Raw genomic sequence first — 19295 nt, 5'->3', positions numbered from 1 at the left:
CACATGCGTTGCTCGTGATTCTTATGAGCAAAACAATAGAACTATAGGTCGTTTTACGAAGATACATAAAGGTAGCATGAAACGCAGATTATTGTGTCGTTTTGCTTTGTTATTTGCGGAGCCAAAACACCAAGCTTCATGTCGTTCCTCAACCTTTTTGATTTGTTTCATTTTGGTCCAACAGTGTTAAAATAAAGTTTTATATGTATTTTGCTTTCTAAAGACAAGTAAATATAGAATTAGAATTAGAATAATAATATAGATTCAGATTTAGTGCTTAACTGAATTTTTTTAATTTTTTTAAAACATACGATTAATAATTGTTAAATAATAATATAAAATTAATTAAATCTTAATCGTATATTATTATATACGCTCGTGTCACACAACTCAGCTTGCTCAATTCCCAAATGCAGAACCATAGAATTAGAATATACTCTATATAGAATTATAGATGGCAGATAGATCTGAAAGGCAGTTCGGGGCTTTAAAAAAGTTATTTAAAAAAGGTTAGATTGACCGTCAAGTCATCAATCGCATCCAATATGACAGGGGGTGGGGGTTACTGTCTTTTCATTTTTGGCAAACACATCCGAATTGTCCCTTCATATTTCCAAGTATCGTTGCCCATTCCCTTGTTGGGTACTCTAATTTGGTCTTAAATCGGAGCAATTTGAAGAAATTAAGCTAACTACATGTTTTAATTGTTTTAACTTCTGTTGCGCGAGGGTCAGTCAATGGGCGTACAGGCCAAGTTTGCATATTAATATGTAAACTTTTACCTTTTTACTTCTTGTAAAACGAAAGGCTTGTGTATGTATCTCCAATTTATCTGATGTGACTAAAAGTGGAATACCTTGTCACTACTAGTAAAAAGATTATGCAAGTGCGACATTTGTTATGTTATGTCACACATATCATCTCTAATTAACTTTAATAAGCGGTGTAGTAAATCTTTTATGATATGAATCAATTGATTTTTAATACATAGCATTAATCAATTACTGAGATAATATTTTTCTTCACTCAAAACATAACATCACACCACTTTTTTTTTTTTTTAACAACATATCAATGTGATAAATAAAAGATAGATCTTATAAGGTTTTAACTATTTATCGTATAAGATTATCTAAAAAATCTTATCCTTTTCATCACATTAAATTTACATTTGCAACATGTTGGAACAATTAAAAAATTAACCCAAAGGGAGTTGGGTGAAATTTCAGAAACTCCAAGGGAGCAGATAAATAACAAAAAAAAAAAAAATTGATGGCCAATCAAAATCGAAGAAAAAAGGAAATAACAAAACAATAATAATAATAATGAAGAGCAAAGTGGGTCACAAACACACGCTGTGCTCAGGCAATGCCATGTGCCCACATGCTTCAATAGAAAAGAAAAATAATAATAATAATAATAAAATGTTTGCATACTCTTCTTCGCTTCCTTCCTATTGAGAAATATTGACAAAAGCAAATTCTCGTTGAAAAAAAAAAAAATAAAAATTAAAACATATAACTCCACCAACAGCAACAAGCTATAACAACTGAACATCATCAACAAGAAGAAGAAGAAGAAGAAGAAAGAGGAGGAGGGAGTGATTTGAACAGAAGCACTCTTGAAAGAAAGAATGAAAGAAAGCAGTGATGGGTTCGTGAGAGCAGATCAGATTGATCTGAAAAGCTTAGACGAGCAACTGGAGAGGCATCTGAACAGAGCATTGACTATGGAAAAATCCAAGAAACAGAGAAATTCTGATGATAATATTTTGGTCACTACCGCCGCCGCCGCTTCTGCTAATGCCACTGCTACTCCTATCGGCAAAGCTTCTAATTTTCTCAAGAAGCAGAGGCAGGACTGGGAGATCGAACCTTCTAAGCTCGTCATCAAAAGTGTCATTGCACGTGGCACCTTCGGCACCGTCCATCGAGGCCTCTACGATGGCCACGATGTCGCCGGTTAGTCATCCGCCTGTCGTTTCACTTCTTAAATTTCTTTTTTCTTTTTTCTTTTAATTGTAATAGTTTTGTGATTTGAACTCCAAAGTCCCCCCCCCCTTTTTTTTAATTACTTACTATTAGTTGTAGTTATGGTTCCTGGATTTTTTTCTCCTTGGATTTGGATACCCATTTGCAGTTTTTTTTTTCCCACCTTGTCCATCTAAATTTCTGATTTGACGAGCGATTTGAAACAATACCCAGCTTGTTTGCGCCGGTGAACGTGGTTGCCGCTATTTTTGCAGAATTATTAATCTTCCCTTTAGAAAAAAAAAATTGCATTTTTACTGCAAACAAGGTTGAAAATCCACCCCCCCCCCCTTCATTTACTGGTTTAGATTAATTTGGTTTCGTGCACTTTTGTTGTTCAACGTGTTTGCTGCATTTTGGTTTGTTTTGTTATGTACAGTGTGATTCATCAAGCTAAATTCTGGAATTTTATTACTGTTTTACAGTTATGGAGTTTATGTGACTGGCCATGGTAAATGTAATCTTAAGAAATCCGTGACTCATGCACGAGATTGGGTTGAATTTTGCTGGTTACAGCCTTAATTTGGATGATGTTGCTGTATTATTCAACTTTCATGTGACCCCAGCTGTTACTTAATATCATATCAATTAAATAGTAGAAAAAATACAGGCAAGCTGGACTGGTAGCTTGAAATTAAGATCCCAATTTATCAAATGTCAATCTAATAATGACAATTCTTCTGACGATCATTGTCTTAATCCAACTAGGTTTAGATATTCTCAATTTTTAATTAACTAATATTTACTTTTTGAATTACTGATTGTAATTTCACTCACATTACTTTCTTGACCACTTAATTCTCAGTCAAGTTGCTAGACTGGGGAGAAGAAGGTCACAGGACAGAAGCTGAGATTGCAGCATTAAGGTCAGCGTTTACACAAGAGGTTGCTGTGTGGCATAAACTTGATCATCCTAATGTTACAAAGGTAAGTTTCAGTTTCTACTTTTAACAAGCTTCATTCTTGTTTTGGTTTTTGTATTTACAACGGTTATTTATAGCTACAGAAGTGCTAGGATGACTTGCATGTCTAGCTTTTCTCTCGGCAGAGGGTGTAGAAAGTTAAAATTGAAATAAATACGTATATAAACAACCTTAAGAATTTGCTACTTTAAACTTAGTTAATTACCTGCTGCTCTGTAAATATTGGAGACAGTTCAGCAGTTTGTTGTGTCCTCTACCTGACTCAAGTAGTGGGCGGTTGTTGTGGCATTGCGTGCATTTTCTGCTCATTTTCATTTCTCTTTTATTGGGCCCATTGTTTGGGAAAAGAGATGCAGTGTAGGTTTGTAAATAATCCTGGAGCCACTAATATTTTAATCTGTGAGTGTTGGGACGATCTTTTGGGCAATCTTCTAGGGTTTTATTATTACTTGTTGTTTCATTTTTAGATTACTAGTAGCAGGAGCTTTTGACTAGGCATTTAATGATTTAGCTTGAAATCTATATTACAGGCTTCCATTCATTTTTCATTTGCTTCATTTAGTAACTCAATTTCTCAAATTCCTCCTCTTCTGATCACTTGCACTTTCTCTTCATAATTAAGAAGTATTTTGGCTTCTATGGACTAGGATTGATACATTAACATTTTAAGAAGTATTTTTCTCTGCGAGTTTCTTGACTTTGGTGATCAACTAGGGCAAAGTTGTTAACAAGAAGGTGTTATTATAATTTTTTCCCTTTTTTTTTTCGGTTGGGTCAACCCTGCTTTTGGATGGGTAGTACATTCATTTTGCTTCACATCACACTGCTTATTCGGCGGTCTAGAAATATCTAGAAAGCTTTCTGGATGTATCATAAGGCTCTGTGATTTTTATTGTGCCATATTTTCCAGAGATTATTTTATGCCTGCTAGTGTTGCTATCTTGGATGCAAAAGTCAGCTTATCAGTACTTTACTAGTGGCTGATTCTGGTTCTATGGTTCCAGTTCATTGGGGCGACCATGGGTTCGTCAGAGCTACATATACAAACTGAAAATGGTCAAGTTGCCATGCCAAGTAATATCTGCTGTGTTGTTGTGGAATATCTTCCAGGAGGTGCTTTGAAAACTTACCTCATAAAGAACAGGAGAAGGAAACTAGCTTTCAAAGTGGTTGTCCAGCTAGCACTTGATCTTGCCAGAGGGTACCTACATCTACCCCATTTGTAATCGTTATTTGTCTACTATATGTTACCCTATGGCTATATAGGATGGCCTGTGACTTGAAATCTTGTTCAGCTCAGCACTTAAGAAGGGAAACCATTATATTTTGTAGGTTGAGTTACCTTCATTCACAGAAGATTGTCCACAGAGATGTCAAAACAGAGAACATGCTATTGGACAAGAATCGCACCGTAAAAATTGCTGATTTTGGAGTTGCTCGTGTTGAAGCCTCAAATCCTAATGACATGACTGGAGAGACGGGGACGCTTGGTTACATGGCTCCTGAGGTATTGACATTATTTTTGTTTCTTTTTTACTTTTATATATGTAGTGTGATTTTGAGGTCAGTTTTTTGACTAGAAAAGATCATTTATGGCTGTTTGCTTTTCTTTTTATGTTTCATGGAAAACGTAGTGGGGTATAGGTCTGGGAGATCAGTCATATAAATATGGTCAATTCCTAGAAAATCATGTTTGCACCATCTCCCAATAATTTCTGTCTTATTTGATGTGATGATTGCAAGTGTTGACTTTGGTATGTCCATGTTATTATGAGTTTTTTTTTTTTTTAATTTTTTAATATTTTTTTATATATATAGAGATGTTAACTTGTAATGTTTTAGCTAATGAGAATATTAATCTGAGTTGAGTGAATGATCCGTACTTATCAAGTGGCTTGGTTTCAGGTTCTCAATGGCAACCCATATAATAGGAAATGTGATGTGTACAGTTTTGGCATCTGCTTATGGGAGATATATTGCTGCGATATGCCATATCCTGACCTTAGTTTCTCAGAAGTCACATCAGCCGTGGTTCGCCAGGTACAGTATCTGCTTTGACCCCAAGTATTACCTTTCTCTAAATCGACCATTTTCAACAGAATCTTAAAAAAGTGAGAAAAAAAATGCAATCCATTTCTTATTTGTGTCTACATTCATTTTGAAACAGAATCTGAGACCGGAAATACCAAGATGCTGCCCAAGTTCTCTAGCAAACGTAATGAAGAGATGCTGGGATGCTAACCCTGATAAACGGCCTGAGATGGATGAAGTTGTTTCTATGTTGGAGGCCATTGACACATCAAAAGGTGGGGGTATGATCCCCGGTGATCAGCCTCAAGGTTGTCTTTGTTTCCGAAAGCATCGAGGGCCTTGAATCATCATCCCACTAAGCAGACAGATGAACATTTAAAAAGTGTTCATGTTATAAGATCCGAGAGATCCAAGTATATTTTTGGCTAAAAAGAATTTACAGATACAAAGCCGAAAGAAAAAGAGATTGGAGGTCATGGCTGTGCTACACTACATATCATTAGGTTGAAAGTTGAATGAATGTAAAGCTTTTCTTATGTGACTATTTTTAAAATTTTTCTGGGGTTGCAGGGGTGTGTATTCATTTGACTTGCCAGTCTAGTGGTGGATTGGCCTTGCCCCTCACTGCTGTAAGATGAAACATCACTCTCGTATGATATACCAATTAATAATTAATTTGATGATTTTGCTGATATTGTGCTGCTATCGCCTTTCTCTTGGTGGCAATTGACAAATATATTTTATTTTTTAGTGTCAGTTATCACTTTCTAATGTGGACGTTGGCATTCCTTACGACTCATAAATAATCAAAAAATAATAATACGCATGTTCATTTATCCAAAACCAGCAGAAAAAAAAAAGAGGTGAAAATTGAGGAAGTAGACCAACCAAAACTTGATCATTTAACATTGCATTTGGAGATTAAATTTGAATATTATTGTTTCGTTTCGAGGGGCATTAATTTCCTTAACAACCCTAAGTTAGCATATGCTCCCTCTCTCTTTTCTTTTTCTTTTTCTTTTCTCGTTTAAGTTTCAAGCTATACATGCAACTCTAGCTATCTGCTCTTTTGTGGGTTCTCTATTTAATAAAACTCACACATGCGCTGAGTCCAAATGTAAAAAAGAATTTGTGAAACTAATTAAACTTGAGGGAGCAATGAGAAATAAAAACTCCGCTAGCTGCTCCATCATCAAGCTACATCTACGAGTTGAACCTCTCCTCTTCCTCGTCTATTATTGTTACTACCATTACCATTGCCATTACCATTATTATCATTACGGTTCTCATCATCATCGCCGTCCCAGTTTGTAGTCTTGTAAAAGATTGCATATAGTGTGAGCTGCAGTATACCCGATAGCGTCCCCAGGCCATTCGGAATCTACAGAATTAATTGCAACATAAAGAATGTGTGTATATATTTGATATGTACATAACTAATTAGTTAAGTTATTTTGCCTTGGTATCTTGATCAAATTAAAAGTTACCTACCAGGACGTAAGGGTCAAATCGAAGACATGCATAAACGACCCAAACGGCACCATTCGCCGCATTACCAATTGCTAAAGCCAATGGCATGTACTTGACGCTCTTTGTGCTGATCACCATTTTCTAAAGCAAATTAAGTAGATTTCATTAAGCAACATGGCGAGTGAACGAATGTTATTAAATAAATTTATGGGATTGATTTGATTATAAAGAGCTTGGCGTACGTACCATGACTGTTAAAGGTGCAGCATACATGACTATGTTGAAGACAACGGCGATTATCCCAACAACCGTAGTCCTATCATCGGTGGTATGCAAAAAATATAAGGTAACAAATATCAAGATGGCCATAAACACCACTTCAACTACTAGAGCAACAAAGATCTTTCGCTGAAAATTAATTATTAAGACGAAATTAGAGTCAGTTTACTAGCTCCAAAATAACGGAAAATTTTGATGGTTTGGTTTTAAATTTAGTTTGAAGAGGAAAAAGAAATTAAGAACACGTACGCGTTTTCCCCAGGAGGAAAAGATTACGAAGATGAGAACGTAGAAGAGCTCAATTGCGGCGCCGGCGCCGTTGATGGTGACGACCAAGGTGCTATCAGGATGAACGAACGGGAGACCGTAAAACGTCCACACGAAGCAATTTAGAACGGTCGCTATGTACGGATCTGGCTTGAAATTTTCTACTGACTTTTGTCTCATTATTGCCGCCATTGTTGGGCTGCATGCATGCATGCATGCACTTATTAATTAGTTCAGAAAAACAAGATCAAACTTACTTTCTTTCTTTCTTTCTTTTCCCTTTTTTTTTTTTTTTAAAGTAAGGAAATTCTATTAGAGATAAAGAGATTTTACATAGGGGAGAGAAACAAGCCAAGAGAAATGACATTTCCTGCGACAAAACACAAAATGGAAAATTAGAAATGAGCAGAGGACGATAAGCGAGAGTATGCTTCTCAAATTTCTCTTCTGATCTGAGCTTCGCATACATATACACACACACGCAACTGAAATATTTCAGTAAGAGTAGCAGGCAAAAAAGAGAATGCTTTCTTCCAATCTAAGTTTCGTGTCCACAAATGAGAGATATAAGTAGGTTGTTTGAATTCTTGATTATTGAGATTGTAAAAGTGTTGTAAATTAATACGCACACACGCATATTAAGTATTAGTACCTAGCTAGGGTTTGAAGAACTAACCGATAATACCAACAACGGTTCTAATCAAGCCGGTTTCAACCATCTTGAATTACTTATTAATGAAGAAAGTGGAAAGAAGAAAGAGAAGAAAAGCAAAGATGTGTTGTTCGAAAGGGAATGAAGTAAGTTTAGTGTTACGTTATTGAGGAATGGAGAATTTAGGGACCCGAGAAATTATGTAAAAACTTGGCTATAAGTATTTGACCATCAGACTGTGAGAAATCAAATTAGAAGAAATGCTGAACTTGCCATCAAATTAAACTTGGACGTACGCATTTAGCGATTTCCTCTGTTTCTCCGTGCATGCATGTGTTAATGTGATCCACTGAAATCATGTACACTAGTAAGCTGATTTTTTTTTTTTTTTTTTTTGGGGGTCGGTTTGGATAATTATAATTTTTAATTAATCCCTGATTTTTCGATTTGTTGGTAACTAATTTGCAATATTGTCCGTCGTCATTGATAATTATTAGCCCACCATTTTCAGGAATGCTAGTAGCGAAACAAAGCCTAATTCAGCTTCGAATGAGATTGTCCAACTTCGAGTTAACAATACATCAGAAAGATCCATCCTCATTATTTTTTTCCCTTCCTTTTATCAGGATTTGAACCACTGTAGCTGGGTTTACAACTTCAGTAATAAGTTAAATAGAACTGTTTAAAAATTACACGGCTAAATCTCTTTAGCAGTTAGATTTAAGCTCCAGTAATAAATTAAATAAAATTTACTTAAAAATCACATGACCAAACTCTATAAGCAAATCATTAAGCATTTTAAATTGACTTAGGGTGCGTTTGGAGCAGCGCAAGTAATAAATTAAATAAAATTTACTTAAAAATTACATGACCAAACTCTATAAGCAAATCATTAAACATTTTAAATTGACTTAGGGTGCGTTTGGGGCAGCTGCTCCCCACCCTATATTCTAGGAGACATTCTCCTTGAATTTAGGGTGGGGAGCAGCTGCGCTGCGGCAGCGCAGCTGCCCCAAACGGATGCTTAATACTCTAAAATAATCTTATGAGGTTAGGATCATTTCATCAAAAATGAATATTTACTGTTTATTTGAATGTTGAACAAGGAAGTAAGCATTATTGTCGAAGTAGAGAAATCCTGATCAGCTGTTACTCTTTTTAAGTAAATATTTTCGCAAACGCTGAAGAATGGAAGCGCATAGGTAACGGAACACAGTATACTAAAATAACCGATCTGCATCTGCTACTCACTTTGATTCGTTTCCAACAACTCCGTCAAAAGTAATTCACATTCATCAGGGGATACACTTGAAAAAAGCTTCTCTACCTCAGTGATCACTGATCACAATCCTTTATCTGATGGTTAAATCTGAAATACAATCACAGAAAGAAACCCGTGTAAAGGACACTACGGGGCTAAAAGATATAACTTATTTTTTACCCTCTTCAGCCATCCTTTTGCGTATCTCAAGAGCTGTATTAAAGATGCCAAGTGTAGGTTCGTTGCAAACAAAGCACTTCTTGTTCTTCGAGTGATGCTGCAAAAAGCAGTTAAAAAAGATATGTTAATTTCGATTATGTTTAAAATGGCAAGAGCATGTGCAAGCATACTAGAAACAGTAATGCTATGGTTCCTAACATTTGAACCTCAACTTCAGTCTAAATGCTATTCGTCACTCATCTATTAGATGATGAACTGCGTAACTTATAAAATTAGTATTATATTATCCTATAGATGAATGTCACATCAATTGTACTCTACTCATAAATTGACCCAACGTGAAAGCGATGCTAGAAGTTGTTCTAGTGTACCTCTCGACAAACGAGTTAAGATAGCTTTCAAAGAGAGAATGCCGAATTCACGATAGAGATAACCCAAAGGGTGAACAATTGAAGATTTTCTTAATGAAAGGTGTGAAAATAAACTAAGCTAACAAGCCTATTGATATTAGTAGCTATTAAATCCTAGTCCTATCCAAATAAGAAAAATAATCTTAAATCTTAACTAACTAGAATTACAAATATAACAAAAATAAACATACTACAACAACACAAATCCCTAATGAAATACTAAATCTAAATTAACTCAAAATCTAGAATTCTTAATTTATTCTACCACATATGCTTCCTACATCAGAAATGGTTAATGCATTAGGCAAACATTCATAGGTAGAACAGGTAGTTCATGCATTCATTCATAGGCAGAACAGGTAAAAGGCATTTTAAATCAATAATTCATGTCTAGGCTTGCCTTTAGAAGGAAAAAGGCGGCCCCGGGGGGGGGGGGGGGGGGGGGGGGGAAAACCCACTTTCTCGAAATTCAGAAATCAAATTAAAGCATTTGTTTGGGCTGTATAAGTGTAACATTCATAAGCCACCACTCCCATGCATCCAACCCAAATACATCACCTTCCCAAACTCGCATAAGATGTAGCACAACATTCCAGAGAATCCCATTACTTATATTATTAATCATAATTCATATGAATAATTTGTTAAACACTTTTCATGGAGCCAAATCATCAGCTAACATGATGGCCATCAGACAGAAGTTTAACCAAGTAGTGAGATTGAGACAGAAATTTCCTTTAATGCAGGAACTACGCATAAGAAATTTTGAACTCTGTGTGCATGCCTAGCAACTTTATAACAAAGATAGCAGTATAATCTTCATACAGAAAACCCTTGACCTTTCACCAAAGTTAATATCACAAATGCAAGCATGCATATCAAGTAAAACAAAGCCAATGGAGTGAGTACAGGATTATACCTTTAAAGCACAATGCTCGCAGAAGTAGTGTTTGCATTTGGTCACAACAGGATCTACAAAAGGCTTTCTACAAATAAAACAAGCAAAGGGCAATGAATCCTCATCGTCGTCATCACTCTGGCCAACACCCTCTTCATCTGAATCACCCCCTCCCAAAGCCAAATTTCTCTTCCTCGCCTTTTCTGCTTCCTCCCACTCTTTCTCCATCTGCCACCCAGACTTGTAATCACCTCGATCATGCATAAACTTACATGAATCTCCGTACCCACAATAACCAGTCTCTTTGTAATCCTTACAAATGTCTGGCTGATAATCAAACCTTGCAGTCACCCTTATATGAGCTGAAGCCCTAAGAGGCCCATGAGACCCGCCAGCTTTCTCACTTGAAACCGTGTGCTCTCTTCGGAACCCAGCTTTGTGATCAACGTACCCATGAATCCCTTTATACAACTTCTCATCACCAGAGGCTTTACCCTTCAAAGCCTCCTCTGATCGTTTAAGTACTTTCTCACGAAGAGCACGAGAGTCCCTCAAGAAATCAGTCTCAGTTTCTAGGGTTGCAGTAGCTTTGCTGTCGTGTTGAACTTGAATTTCCTTTGAAGACTCAAACTGAAATATTGGCTTTTCAGAATCAGCATTTGAATCAGCAGATGTGTCCCTCTTAGAAGGACCAGTTGAAAAGTAAAGCTTACTATCAGGCTTTGTAGGTTTCTTCAGGTTCTGTAACACTGAGCTTTCAATTGAATCTTCGTCTTCATCTTCCCTAATAGTTCTCTTTCTGATGTTTTTATTCTTAGTTGGCTTTCTAAAGAAGTTGCAGACTGAAAAAAAAAAATCGATCAATAAAAATCAACCAGAAAACTGAATTAAATTAAATAAACGAGTTAAAAAAATAAAAATACAGCTATTGATATTCCATCAAAGTAGAAAATTTTACCTTGTTCAGCCTGTTGAGCTTCGCCTGAACCCGACTCTGCCATTTTGAAAACAAAAAGCGCAGAGCTCCGAAGCTATATGTAGTGAAATAATTTGCAGTTAATTTCAGTTTCAGAATTTATTAATCCCTGAACGCGACGAATTAAATTGAAATCCACATATTCCGAACGGATAACTAACCTCAAAATTCTTTTGTGCGGTTTCCTGGTGACGGCGATATCAGTTTCCGGAGGTCGATGAACGTCGTGCGAGAGTATGGAGTTGCAATTGGGAATATGATTGAAGATTTCGATTGAAATCCTGAATTTAGGGTTTCTAATTTCTCTCTTTTCTTAATTTTTTATTTTTTAAAATTTTAAATTACGAGTTTCTCTTGAGTAACCAATTAAACCGACTCCGAGTCCAAGTCTCAAGCCCAAGTCCAAAAGACGCACGCATTGAAACCCCTTCTATTCGTTACATTTATAATATTAAGCTTTGTCACATCAGGTATAATTGCCGAAAGAGCGAGAATCGGATCACTGCCGGGCTTTCCTCACATTATTATATTGAGCTCCTGTTTTTTATTCCAAATCTGTATATTTTCAAAGACATCGTATAATTGAGAATTATCGAAATTAAACAAACAATTAGCATAACTTCCATTAAAATGAAAAATTAAACAAAGACCGTAAACGAAATTAAATTGGGTTTCTTAGTATAACTTGTAAGTGTATGTAATGGGGTTCTTATCAGTTTGATAATAGTTTATTAAATATTGTCAGGCCCAAGGATATGTGGAACGGTGCAGGCCGGGCCGGTTCATTTAGCAACAAAATCGGCAGAATTCCATTTGTGGTAGTCAATTACCCTACGAATCGCCATGAACCAAAGACGTGATTCTGAAGCAATACAATCCAATAACAAGTAATCTTTAAGCAATCTTTGACCAATGATTTTGCAACACAGTCCCGCCCGCCATATCATGCTCTCAGTATTAGCCACCAAGTAATTCGATGTAATTAATCCCTTGAAATGATGGTATTTGTTACTTAAAGCAACATCTTGTAATAGTTTCGCAGCAACACCACAAAATGATTGGCAACATTTCTTCAAATGATCTAAGATAAGTGTCTATCCCATCAAGAGTTACAGTTACATAAGTAAAGCTCAGAAGCTTAAGCCATACAAATGTTTATATTATCACTGGGCGGGGTACTTGCCACCACCAGTTTCCAGCAGGGTGTACTGAAACAATTTGTCCTGCTACTTTCAAGTTCCCTATAAAAACATCAAAATTTGTATTGTTTGGTCAGTTCTTGATGCCGTATGTCACTAAATAAATAACAAAATAAGGTCCAGACCAGCCCACTTGTAAAAGCATCGTGGCACCTTGAATTTCTGATTGCCTACCAAACATTTTCTCAGCTCTCATACGACACATGTAAGCATCGTTCTTTTCTCAATACAATGTTTCAGTTTCAGCCCTTTCACGACACGCTGTAATCACAGTTCAATTTCGGGTTTCTTTCGATAGATTCAATGATTTTATTACGATTGCGTGACTTGTGAGCTTCACGAGTGTTGAAGCTTTTGCCTTTCGTGTTCCGGTTAAGAATAAGATTAGATCAAACATTTGCTATGACCGATAAAAAAGAGAGAGAGAGAGAGGAAGAGCAAGGAGATTGATGATGGTAATGGAGATTTTAATCTCTTTGACTTTACTGTTTGTGGGTATTGCAGCTTTGGTTGTGATTCATGTTTGTGTTGTTGGGAGGGCATTCAGAAGAGGCTATGAACAAAGTGGTTTCGCTCAAGGTGGTTTCAAAATGATTTCTAGTGATGACTTGAAGCAAATTCCTTGCTTTGAGTACAAGGCAGCAGCAGATAGAGGGAGTAGCCCCGTGGACTGTGTTGTATGCTTGGAAAATTTCAGGATGGGAGATAAATGCAGGTTATTGCCAAACTGCAGGCATAGTTTTCATGCTCAATGCATAGACTCGTGGCTGCTGAAGACACCCATTTGCCCAATCTGTCGAACTAGAGTGAGTCCTTCAAAAGTTGGTGTGATTCTGAAAGACGGAAGTAGTGTATCTAGTGATGTTGCAATTGAGTTGACATAAAGGCTAAGAGCAAAAAGCACAATCAACTCGTCGGGAATGAAGTGGATCCATGCAGTTCTGCAGATGTCAAAGATTGGAAGCCCTGATGTTTGTGCCTTTTTGGTGAAATTTTGATGACTTTCATTTTGGTTAATTTGATGTTTCTGTTCGCCTTTTCCGACACTAATTCAGTAGCATGCAAAACAAACTTTGTTTGGCTGTCTGCCTTTACTTCCTTAGTCACTCACAAAGTCGATCAACTGGTCGCCAATATTTTGAAATTAAAATTTCATGTGGGTGGGCTATGTATCTAACTTTTATATTAGATGATCGTAAAGGGGGGACCTATACTCCAGCCCCAAGGTTTGTGTTCCACCTTGAGGGGAACCAAAACGAGACTCTGGATTGGCCTTTCCTCAAAAGAGAAATTAGATAAATTAGAATTCATATTCGTCCTTTCCTTTCCTGTTACTCGTTAATATTTCCGGCCTTGTGCGACTTATTTTGTGCGTTAACCATTGGAAGTTTCGGGTTTGGCCTCACGAATCAGGCTGAACTTTATCGCCAGTTCATCGTGTTGGGGATAAAACGTTATTAAGATCCACCATCGATGAATTTGGAAAATCAAACCCTCCGACAAAAAAAGGGAAAAAGGCGATAAAACAAAATACAAAACCCCCAACAATTAAATTAATATTTTACATTCTACCGTGTGTATTTATTTTAAAAACTTATCTCGAATGTAATAATATTATGTTGAACAACACCTGTTATACAATCATTAATTAATTATAGTATCTCTGTTGGACCAAAGATTTTCTTAAAAAACAAGGACACAGGGATTCTGCCGAGTAGTCATGGGAGAGAGTACTTGCCCTCATACCATACCTTGACATTTCGAATTCTAAAAATGCTGCCAATTGCAGAAAGAATCAAAGAAATTTAAACTCATATACGTCGTTTAGTAGACGTGATAAAATCAAAATTATCTTTTGGCCAGATAGTGGCTCCAGATTCAAGTGAGCTCTCTCCCACGCCTTCCTTCAAAGAGACTCTTACCATAAGCAAATGCAACCTGCTTAGCTGAACAGACAATATACGAACAAAGATGATGAAAGGCACCAGTAAAACAAACGTAATACATTTTCTCTTCCTAATTGTTTTCAAGAATGGGACTCACAGTAGGCAAACCAAAAAGCAGGTGAAAATGAATTTCCGCCACTAAATTCCCATTCGTCCCTTCACCAGGGCAGAATTAAAAAGGTTAACTCAGAATTCACTGGTATACGAATGACCACATAAAAAATCAGTGCGCGAATAGTTGAAATGATTCTTTGGCAGATATTAAACTCTTAAAAAAGATTGGAATTAACAAAACCATATGGGTTCTGCACTTAACAAATTGCACTGAGCTTCCAAGCATATGGTTAATAGTTCACAAGTTCTTTTGCATACAAAAGATTTGAAACTCGCCATCTTCAAGTGACAACAGAATAGGAAGATATGACACACAACAATGACAAGTTACTCAGCTCAGCTCAGTTTTTCTCAGCATTGTTCTCCAGTTCCCTCCTCAGCTGCAGAGAGAAGTCATCGTTGACATCATCATCATCCCAATCGTCTTCCCACTGCTGTGTTACTTCATTCCCTTCCTCCTTTTCCTCCCATTCTGTCAAATTCATTGTCATTAGAAACAAGAACAGTTCAGACTAGAATATTTAATTGTTAAATTAACAAAATGAAGAACTCGAAACAATTCATGAAATTAGTAGCAGAATAGACCATGCAACGGGCAATCAAAGTGCTACGAAATCCTGAATCCTGTCACTGCAAGTCTGCAACTAGCTATATCAGTACTTGTAAAGCTAAAGCTCTGGTGCATAGATTTTGAAAACCAAATACCATAAAGCATTTCACAATTACCATCAGAACCCACCACTAGGTTACCTAGTAAACAAAATTCTATCTATTTTACAGAATTAAAAAAAAAAACAAAATTTTTAGATTAAAGAACTCAAAAGCTATGTCCTGGCGAAGGCTACAATCCGAATCACATAAAGCGTAGATCAATTTAGGGTGATAGATTCATATATTTTTGCGTTGAGAGCAAGATAAACCCGACAGTAATTGAATAATAAATTTCTCCTTAGATTCACCAAAATAGAATAAAATTAAATCAACGTTGAACCCTACAAGTAAAGAGCAATAAATCGGACCTTCGTTGATTTCAAACTCTTCAAACTCATCGTCGTCTTCAAACAAGTCGATCTTCGCATCTTCGGTCACTGTCTTTGGTTCGGCCGCCATTCTAATGCTCACAGTAGAACCTGCAGTTAGTATCAAAATCTAGATTGTTATATATTTACATATCTATCATGCCTGAACCTGACGATGAATAATTTATTGACCAAAAAAATAAAAAATAAAACCGCCTTACAACAGATTGATTTTTACAATTAGGGTTTCGTTGGACGATCCTAGAACGTTCTAGTTCAGACGAGAATGACCACTAAACCGAAAAGGTTGCACTATAAATCCATACTACCTTTTGTCCTAAACGGTGTCGTTTGGCCTTTTATTATTGCATCGCGTAATTTTAATTTTTTTTTTTCGTTCACTAACGCGGCGATGAGAGTATTAACTGATAGGATTATAGGTTAATTCGAAATTTTACATCATATACAATTACTTAAAATTTCAAACTACGCCTTGTTATTGTTAATTTATAAATTAGTGAACAGATTTGTGTCATTATAAATGATTTTTTTTTTTACAGAAGATAAATTTATTCAAGAAAATTTTCATTCTACAATTATACACATTTGATTTGCCCACGCAAAATTTGCAAATGAAAGGAAAAAAAATAAAATCATGTCAGACACTGACAAAAAAAAGATTAACCATACATCCCTGTTTAATTGTCGGAGCTGAGTTTCAATATACAGTAAAATCTCTATAAATTAATAATCGCTATTATATAATAAGTTTTCATAATCTTGGCTTATGACAGTGGACTAAATCAATAATCTCAATTAAAACAATCTCATATGACTTTGTGATCCCATTCAAATCATAAATTAATAATTTGTTGAAATTACAAATGTAGTTGAGCATGATATTTTAATTATATAAAATATCACTTTATTGTTACTTGTTTATATAAAATATAACATTTAATTAAGTTAATATAACATGAATATTATTTAATTAAGTAAACATGCACAATGTACTTATTATTTTGGTTAATAGAATGTATAGTTTAATTCGTATTCAATATTAGTAAAATACATTAAATGTTTAGTTATTAAATGTATGTTAATTGAATTGTTAATAACTTTATAAATTAACAAATTATTAATTTATTTAATATCTCTTTTAATTAATAGATTTTATATGGTTACAATCCTATTAATTTATACAGGTTGTACAGCATAATCAAACAAAACTATCATGTGCTTCAAAATTCAAAGTACATTTCACTCAGCAGTATCTGTATCTCACATCATTTTATTTATCACCAAAAAAAAAAGGAAAAAAATTGCCAACTACACAGATCTATTTATGTATTTGTATCTAATCTAAGCAGACTGAAAAGTAATTAGCTCTTACAAAAACGGAGCTAATTGAAATCGCAGAAGCTGAAAACAATCAAAGTACCATGTGATTCTGTACGCTATATTGTATGTCTGTATTTACATTGATAGTGATAGAATCATTCTAAAACAGTTTACCAGACATGAAGCGGTCGTTCATGAGGAACTGCCGAACCCTCGACTCCAGAGGAGCACGTTTCAATGAATTTATGAAGAATTTTGATGAGGGAACGCGCCTTTTTTCTTGCTTGGGATGTGCCATCTGTTGTGAGAGAATATAGTGAATTCATGAGTGAAGGGTCCTTCGCCAAACTTGCAGTCACCTCTTCACGAGCATTGCTGCATAAAGAGAGTAATATTGAGACACAATACTCTTTCCCAGCTCGTGAAGTTAACGTTTGCAATAGCCCAATAATTACAGGCAATGCTGAAGTCTTCAGAATTGTCGACGTTCCTTGAATATCCTCAGCTAAATTTGCAAGAACTGCTAGCGAATCTGTTATTAGTTCAGTTCTATTTGATGAAGCTAAAATATCAGCCAGCAATGGAACGGTACCAGCATCAAGCACTTTCTGATGGTTTCCTTGAGACAAAAGCAGCCCGAAAATGGCAACAACAGCATTCTTTTTGCCACAATCGGTGCCCTCTTCAATCAGCTTCACAAGAGCTGGGATTGCCTTCGGTGTTTCTCCTATCAATTTTCGATACCCCTTCACAGAAGTAAGGTAAAACAATGTTGCAGCCGCGATCTGCCTTGCTTCCAAGCTCAGTCCGGATTTTAGCACTTTAAGGATCACTTTTAGTCCCCCGCTTTCAACTATCACTTTCTTGCCACTAGTATGCTTCGACAGCTTCAGCAAAGCTGCTACTGCATTCTCCTGTACGCACTGATCTGGTGAAGATAAAAGGTTCAAGAGAGGCGGGATTGCGCCTGATTCAACTATACAAGACCTGTTGAAAATGTTTGACTTTGCAAGCAAACGAATTTCGTAGGCTGCCTTGTTTTTCTCTTCATTTGTTCCGAAAAACAGTCTCCTTGCAAGAAATCTCGACATAAGCTTCATCGCCTCTGCTGCTGCAGGACTACCTGGAATAATCGTCCTCGTTATGTCACGACTTTTTCTGCCGGATTTGGCCAGCGAGATGCCATTGTCGGCGCAAAACTGATGGATAAGCTTCTTGAGAGTTGTGTTCGGAAGCAATTCTGTATTTGTCAGTTTTTCCCCTGTTTTCGGACACAGCATATTCCCTGCTTTGAGCCACTTTTGTATCGAAGATCGATCATACGTCTGGCCGGTAGATACTGTCACCGGATCAGTCATTAGCTCGAGTGAAATCGGGCATCGAAAGTCCTCTGGATTCAAGCAACTAAGCGTCTCCATATTGCATCTCACGTCAATTTGATCACTGCTTCGATAATCCAATGTCTCGAAAATTACTACTCTACAATAGCTCATGAATCCCACTAGGCTGCTTAGAAATGGGACCTCCCTCTCTTCCGAATCTGAGCATTCCAATGCAACGAGTTCTTCCAAAAACTTGATTTCCGAGTTACAATCACTCCAGCTTTTAATCTCGAGATAATCAAGAACCCACGTCATGAATCCCGAATCAGGCTCAATTCCCTTCTCAAAATAATTCAATATTGAAAGAACTCGTTTCATGGCTCGCTCATCCTCCTTGTCAAGCTCAAACTTGGCTTTCCTTGCTTGCTTCGCCACCAAATCAACCAATTCCTTCACTTCACCACAAATGTCCACTGTATCCAATGGAAAAACGTCGAGAGCCGTAGCGATTGCTCGGATGAGAACACGAAACTGAGTTGCAATAAACTGAGACTTCATTAGAACCCAGAGCTTGGCTCCTTCTCGGGTGCAATCTTCCATCAAGAATTGGACTTTCTGGAAGGTCAAGTGAAGCTCCGAAAAGCAAAGAACCACCAAGTCCGAAAGATTCAATCCACGGTCGCGAATCTCCTCGAAGAATATTAAAAGAATTCCTATTTGACGAATTGCTTCACGGGCATTTCTTCTTTGAGTCGCAAAGAATTTTGAATTGTTACTGCATACGCCGTTGGCAAGAGTGATCAAAGAATTCAACAGCGTCGCCGGAGAAATGGCCTCACATGGGTGAACCGCCGGAAATGACAAAACCCGACGATCGGATTGATTTGTTTTTTTTATCATTGAAGTAAAACAGAGGGAAACAAAAGGAGAACAAAGCAGTTTTGGTTTTGAATGTAAAACTTGAATGAGTATTCATT

General features: G+C 36.5%; 6 protein-coding genes across 7 annotated transcripts; 2 read left to right on the top strand and 4 right to left on the bottom strand.

Annotated features, from left to right (window-relative positions):
• The first annotated feature begins 1452 nt into the window (after window positions 1–1452).
• LOC102614632 (serine/threonine-protein kinase STY13) lies at window positions 1453–5676 on the top strand. Its single transcript, XM_052437780.1, has 6 exons — window positions 1453–1961; window positions 2836–2957; window positions 3958–4154; window positions 4286–4460; window positions 4859–4993; window positions 5121–5676. The coding sequence occupies exons 1-6, from the start codon at window positions 1634–1636 to the stop codon at window positions 5325–5327; spliced, it is 1164 nt and encodes a 387-aa protein (XP_052293740.1). The 5' UTR covers window positions 1453–1633; the 3' UTR covers window positions 5328–5676.
• Window positions 5677–5905: 229 nt separating this feature from the next.
• LOC102629388 (bidirectional sugar transporter SWEET5) lies at window positions 5906–7643 on the bottom strand. Its single transcript, XM_052437779.1, has 4 exons — window positions 6983–7643; window positions 6701–6862; window positions 6476–6595; window positions 5906–6365 (listed from the first exon to the last, which is right to left on the bottom strand). The coding sequence occupies exons 1-4, from the start codon at window positions 7211–7213 to the stop codon at window positions 6177–6179; spliced, it is 702 nt and encodes a 233-aa protein (XP_052293739.1). The 5' UTR covers window positions 7214–7643; the 3' UTR covers window positions 5906–6176.
• Window positions 7644–8873: 1230 nt separating this feature from the next.
• Window positions 8874–11789, bottom strand: LOC102614339 (zinc finger CCCH domain-containing protein 1). The gene is made up of 4 exons (XM_006476696.4): window positions 11539–11789; window positions 11360–11432; window positions 10423–11243; window positions 8874–9190 (listed from the first exon to the last, which is right to left on the bottom strand). Exons 2-4 carry the CDS (start codon window positions 11400–11402, stop codon window positions 9083–9085), a joined length of 972 nt encoding a protein of 323 aa, XP_006476759.1. The 5' UTR covers window positions 11403–11432; window positions 11539–11789; the 3' UTR covers window positions 8874–9082.
• A 1239-nt stretch (window positions 11790–13028) lies between these two features.
• On the top strand, window positions 13029–13460 carry LOC112498303 (RING-H2 finger protein ATL56-like). Its single transcript, XM_052438248.1, has one exon. The coding sequence runs from the start codon at window positions 13029–13031 to the stop codon at window positions 13458–13460; it is 432 nt and encodes a 143-aa protein (XP_052294208.1).
• Window positions 13461–14779: 1319 nt separating this feature from the next.
• LOC102613664 (protein DSS1 HOMOLOG ON CHROMOSOME V) lies at window positions 14780–16042 on the bottom strand. 2 transcript variants are annotated; one of them, XM_006476694.4, is made up of 3 exons: window positions 15877–16042; window positions 15656–15766; window positions 14780–15108 (listed from the first exon to the last, which is right to left on the bottom strand). In XM_006476694.4, exons 2-3 carry the CDS (start codon window positions 15744–15746, stop codon window positions 14978–14980), a joined length of 222 nt encoding a protein of 73 aa, XP_006476757.1. In that variant the 5' UTR covers window positions 15747–15766; window positions 15877–16042; the 3' UTR covers window positions 14780–14977. The 2 variants fall into 2 exon arrangements, with proteins under 2 accessions (XP_006476757.1, XP_006476758.1); XM_006476695.4 differs by having other exon boundaries at window positions 15894–16007.
• Window positions 16043–16913: 871 nt separating this feature from the next.
• On the bottom strand, window positions 16914–19289 carry LOC102613373 (U-box domain-containing protein 19-like). The gene has a single exon (XM_025099508.2). It carries the CDS (start codon window positions 19216–19218, stop codon window positions 17167–17169), a length of 2052 nt encoding a protein of 683 aa, XP_024955276.2. The 5' UTR covers window positions 19219–19289; the 3' UTR covers window positions 16914–17166.
• Between the last annotated feature and the right edge of the window lie 6 nt (window positions 19290–19295).

Source organism: Citrus sinensis, chromosome 3 (genome assembly GCF_022201045.2).
Source record: "Citrus sinensis cultivar Valencia sweet orange chromosome 3, DVS_A1.0, whole genome shotgun sequence".
In the NCBI taxonomy this organism is placed as follows: domain Eukaryota; kingdom Viridiplantae; phylum Streptophyta; class Magnoliopsida; order Sapindales; family Rutaceae; genus Citrus; species Citrus sinensis.
The sequence above is the reverse complement of the archived record's forward strand: the minus strand, read 5'-3'. Positions and strand labels throughout refer to the sequence as shown.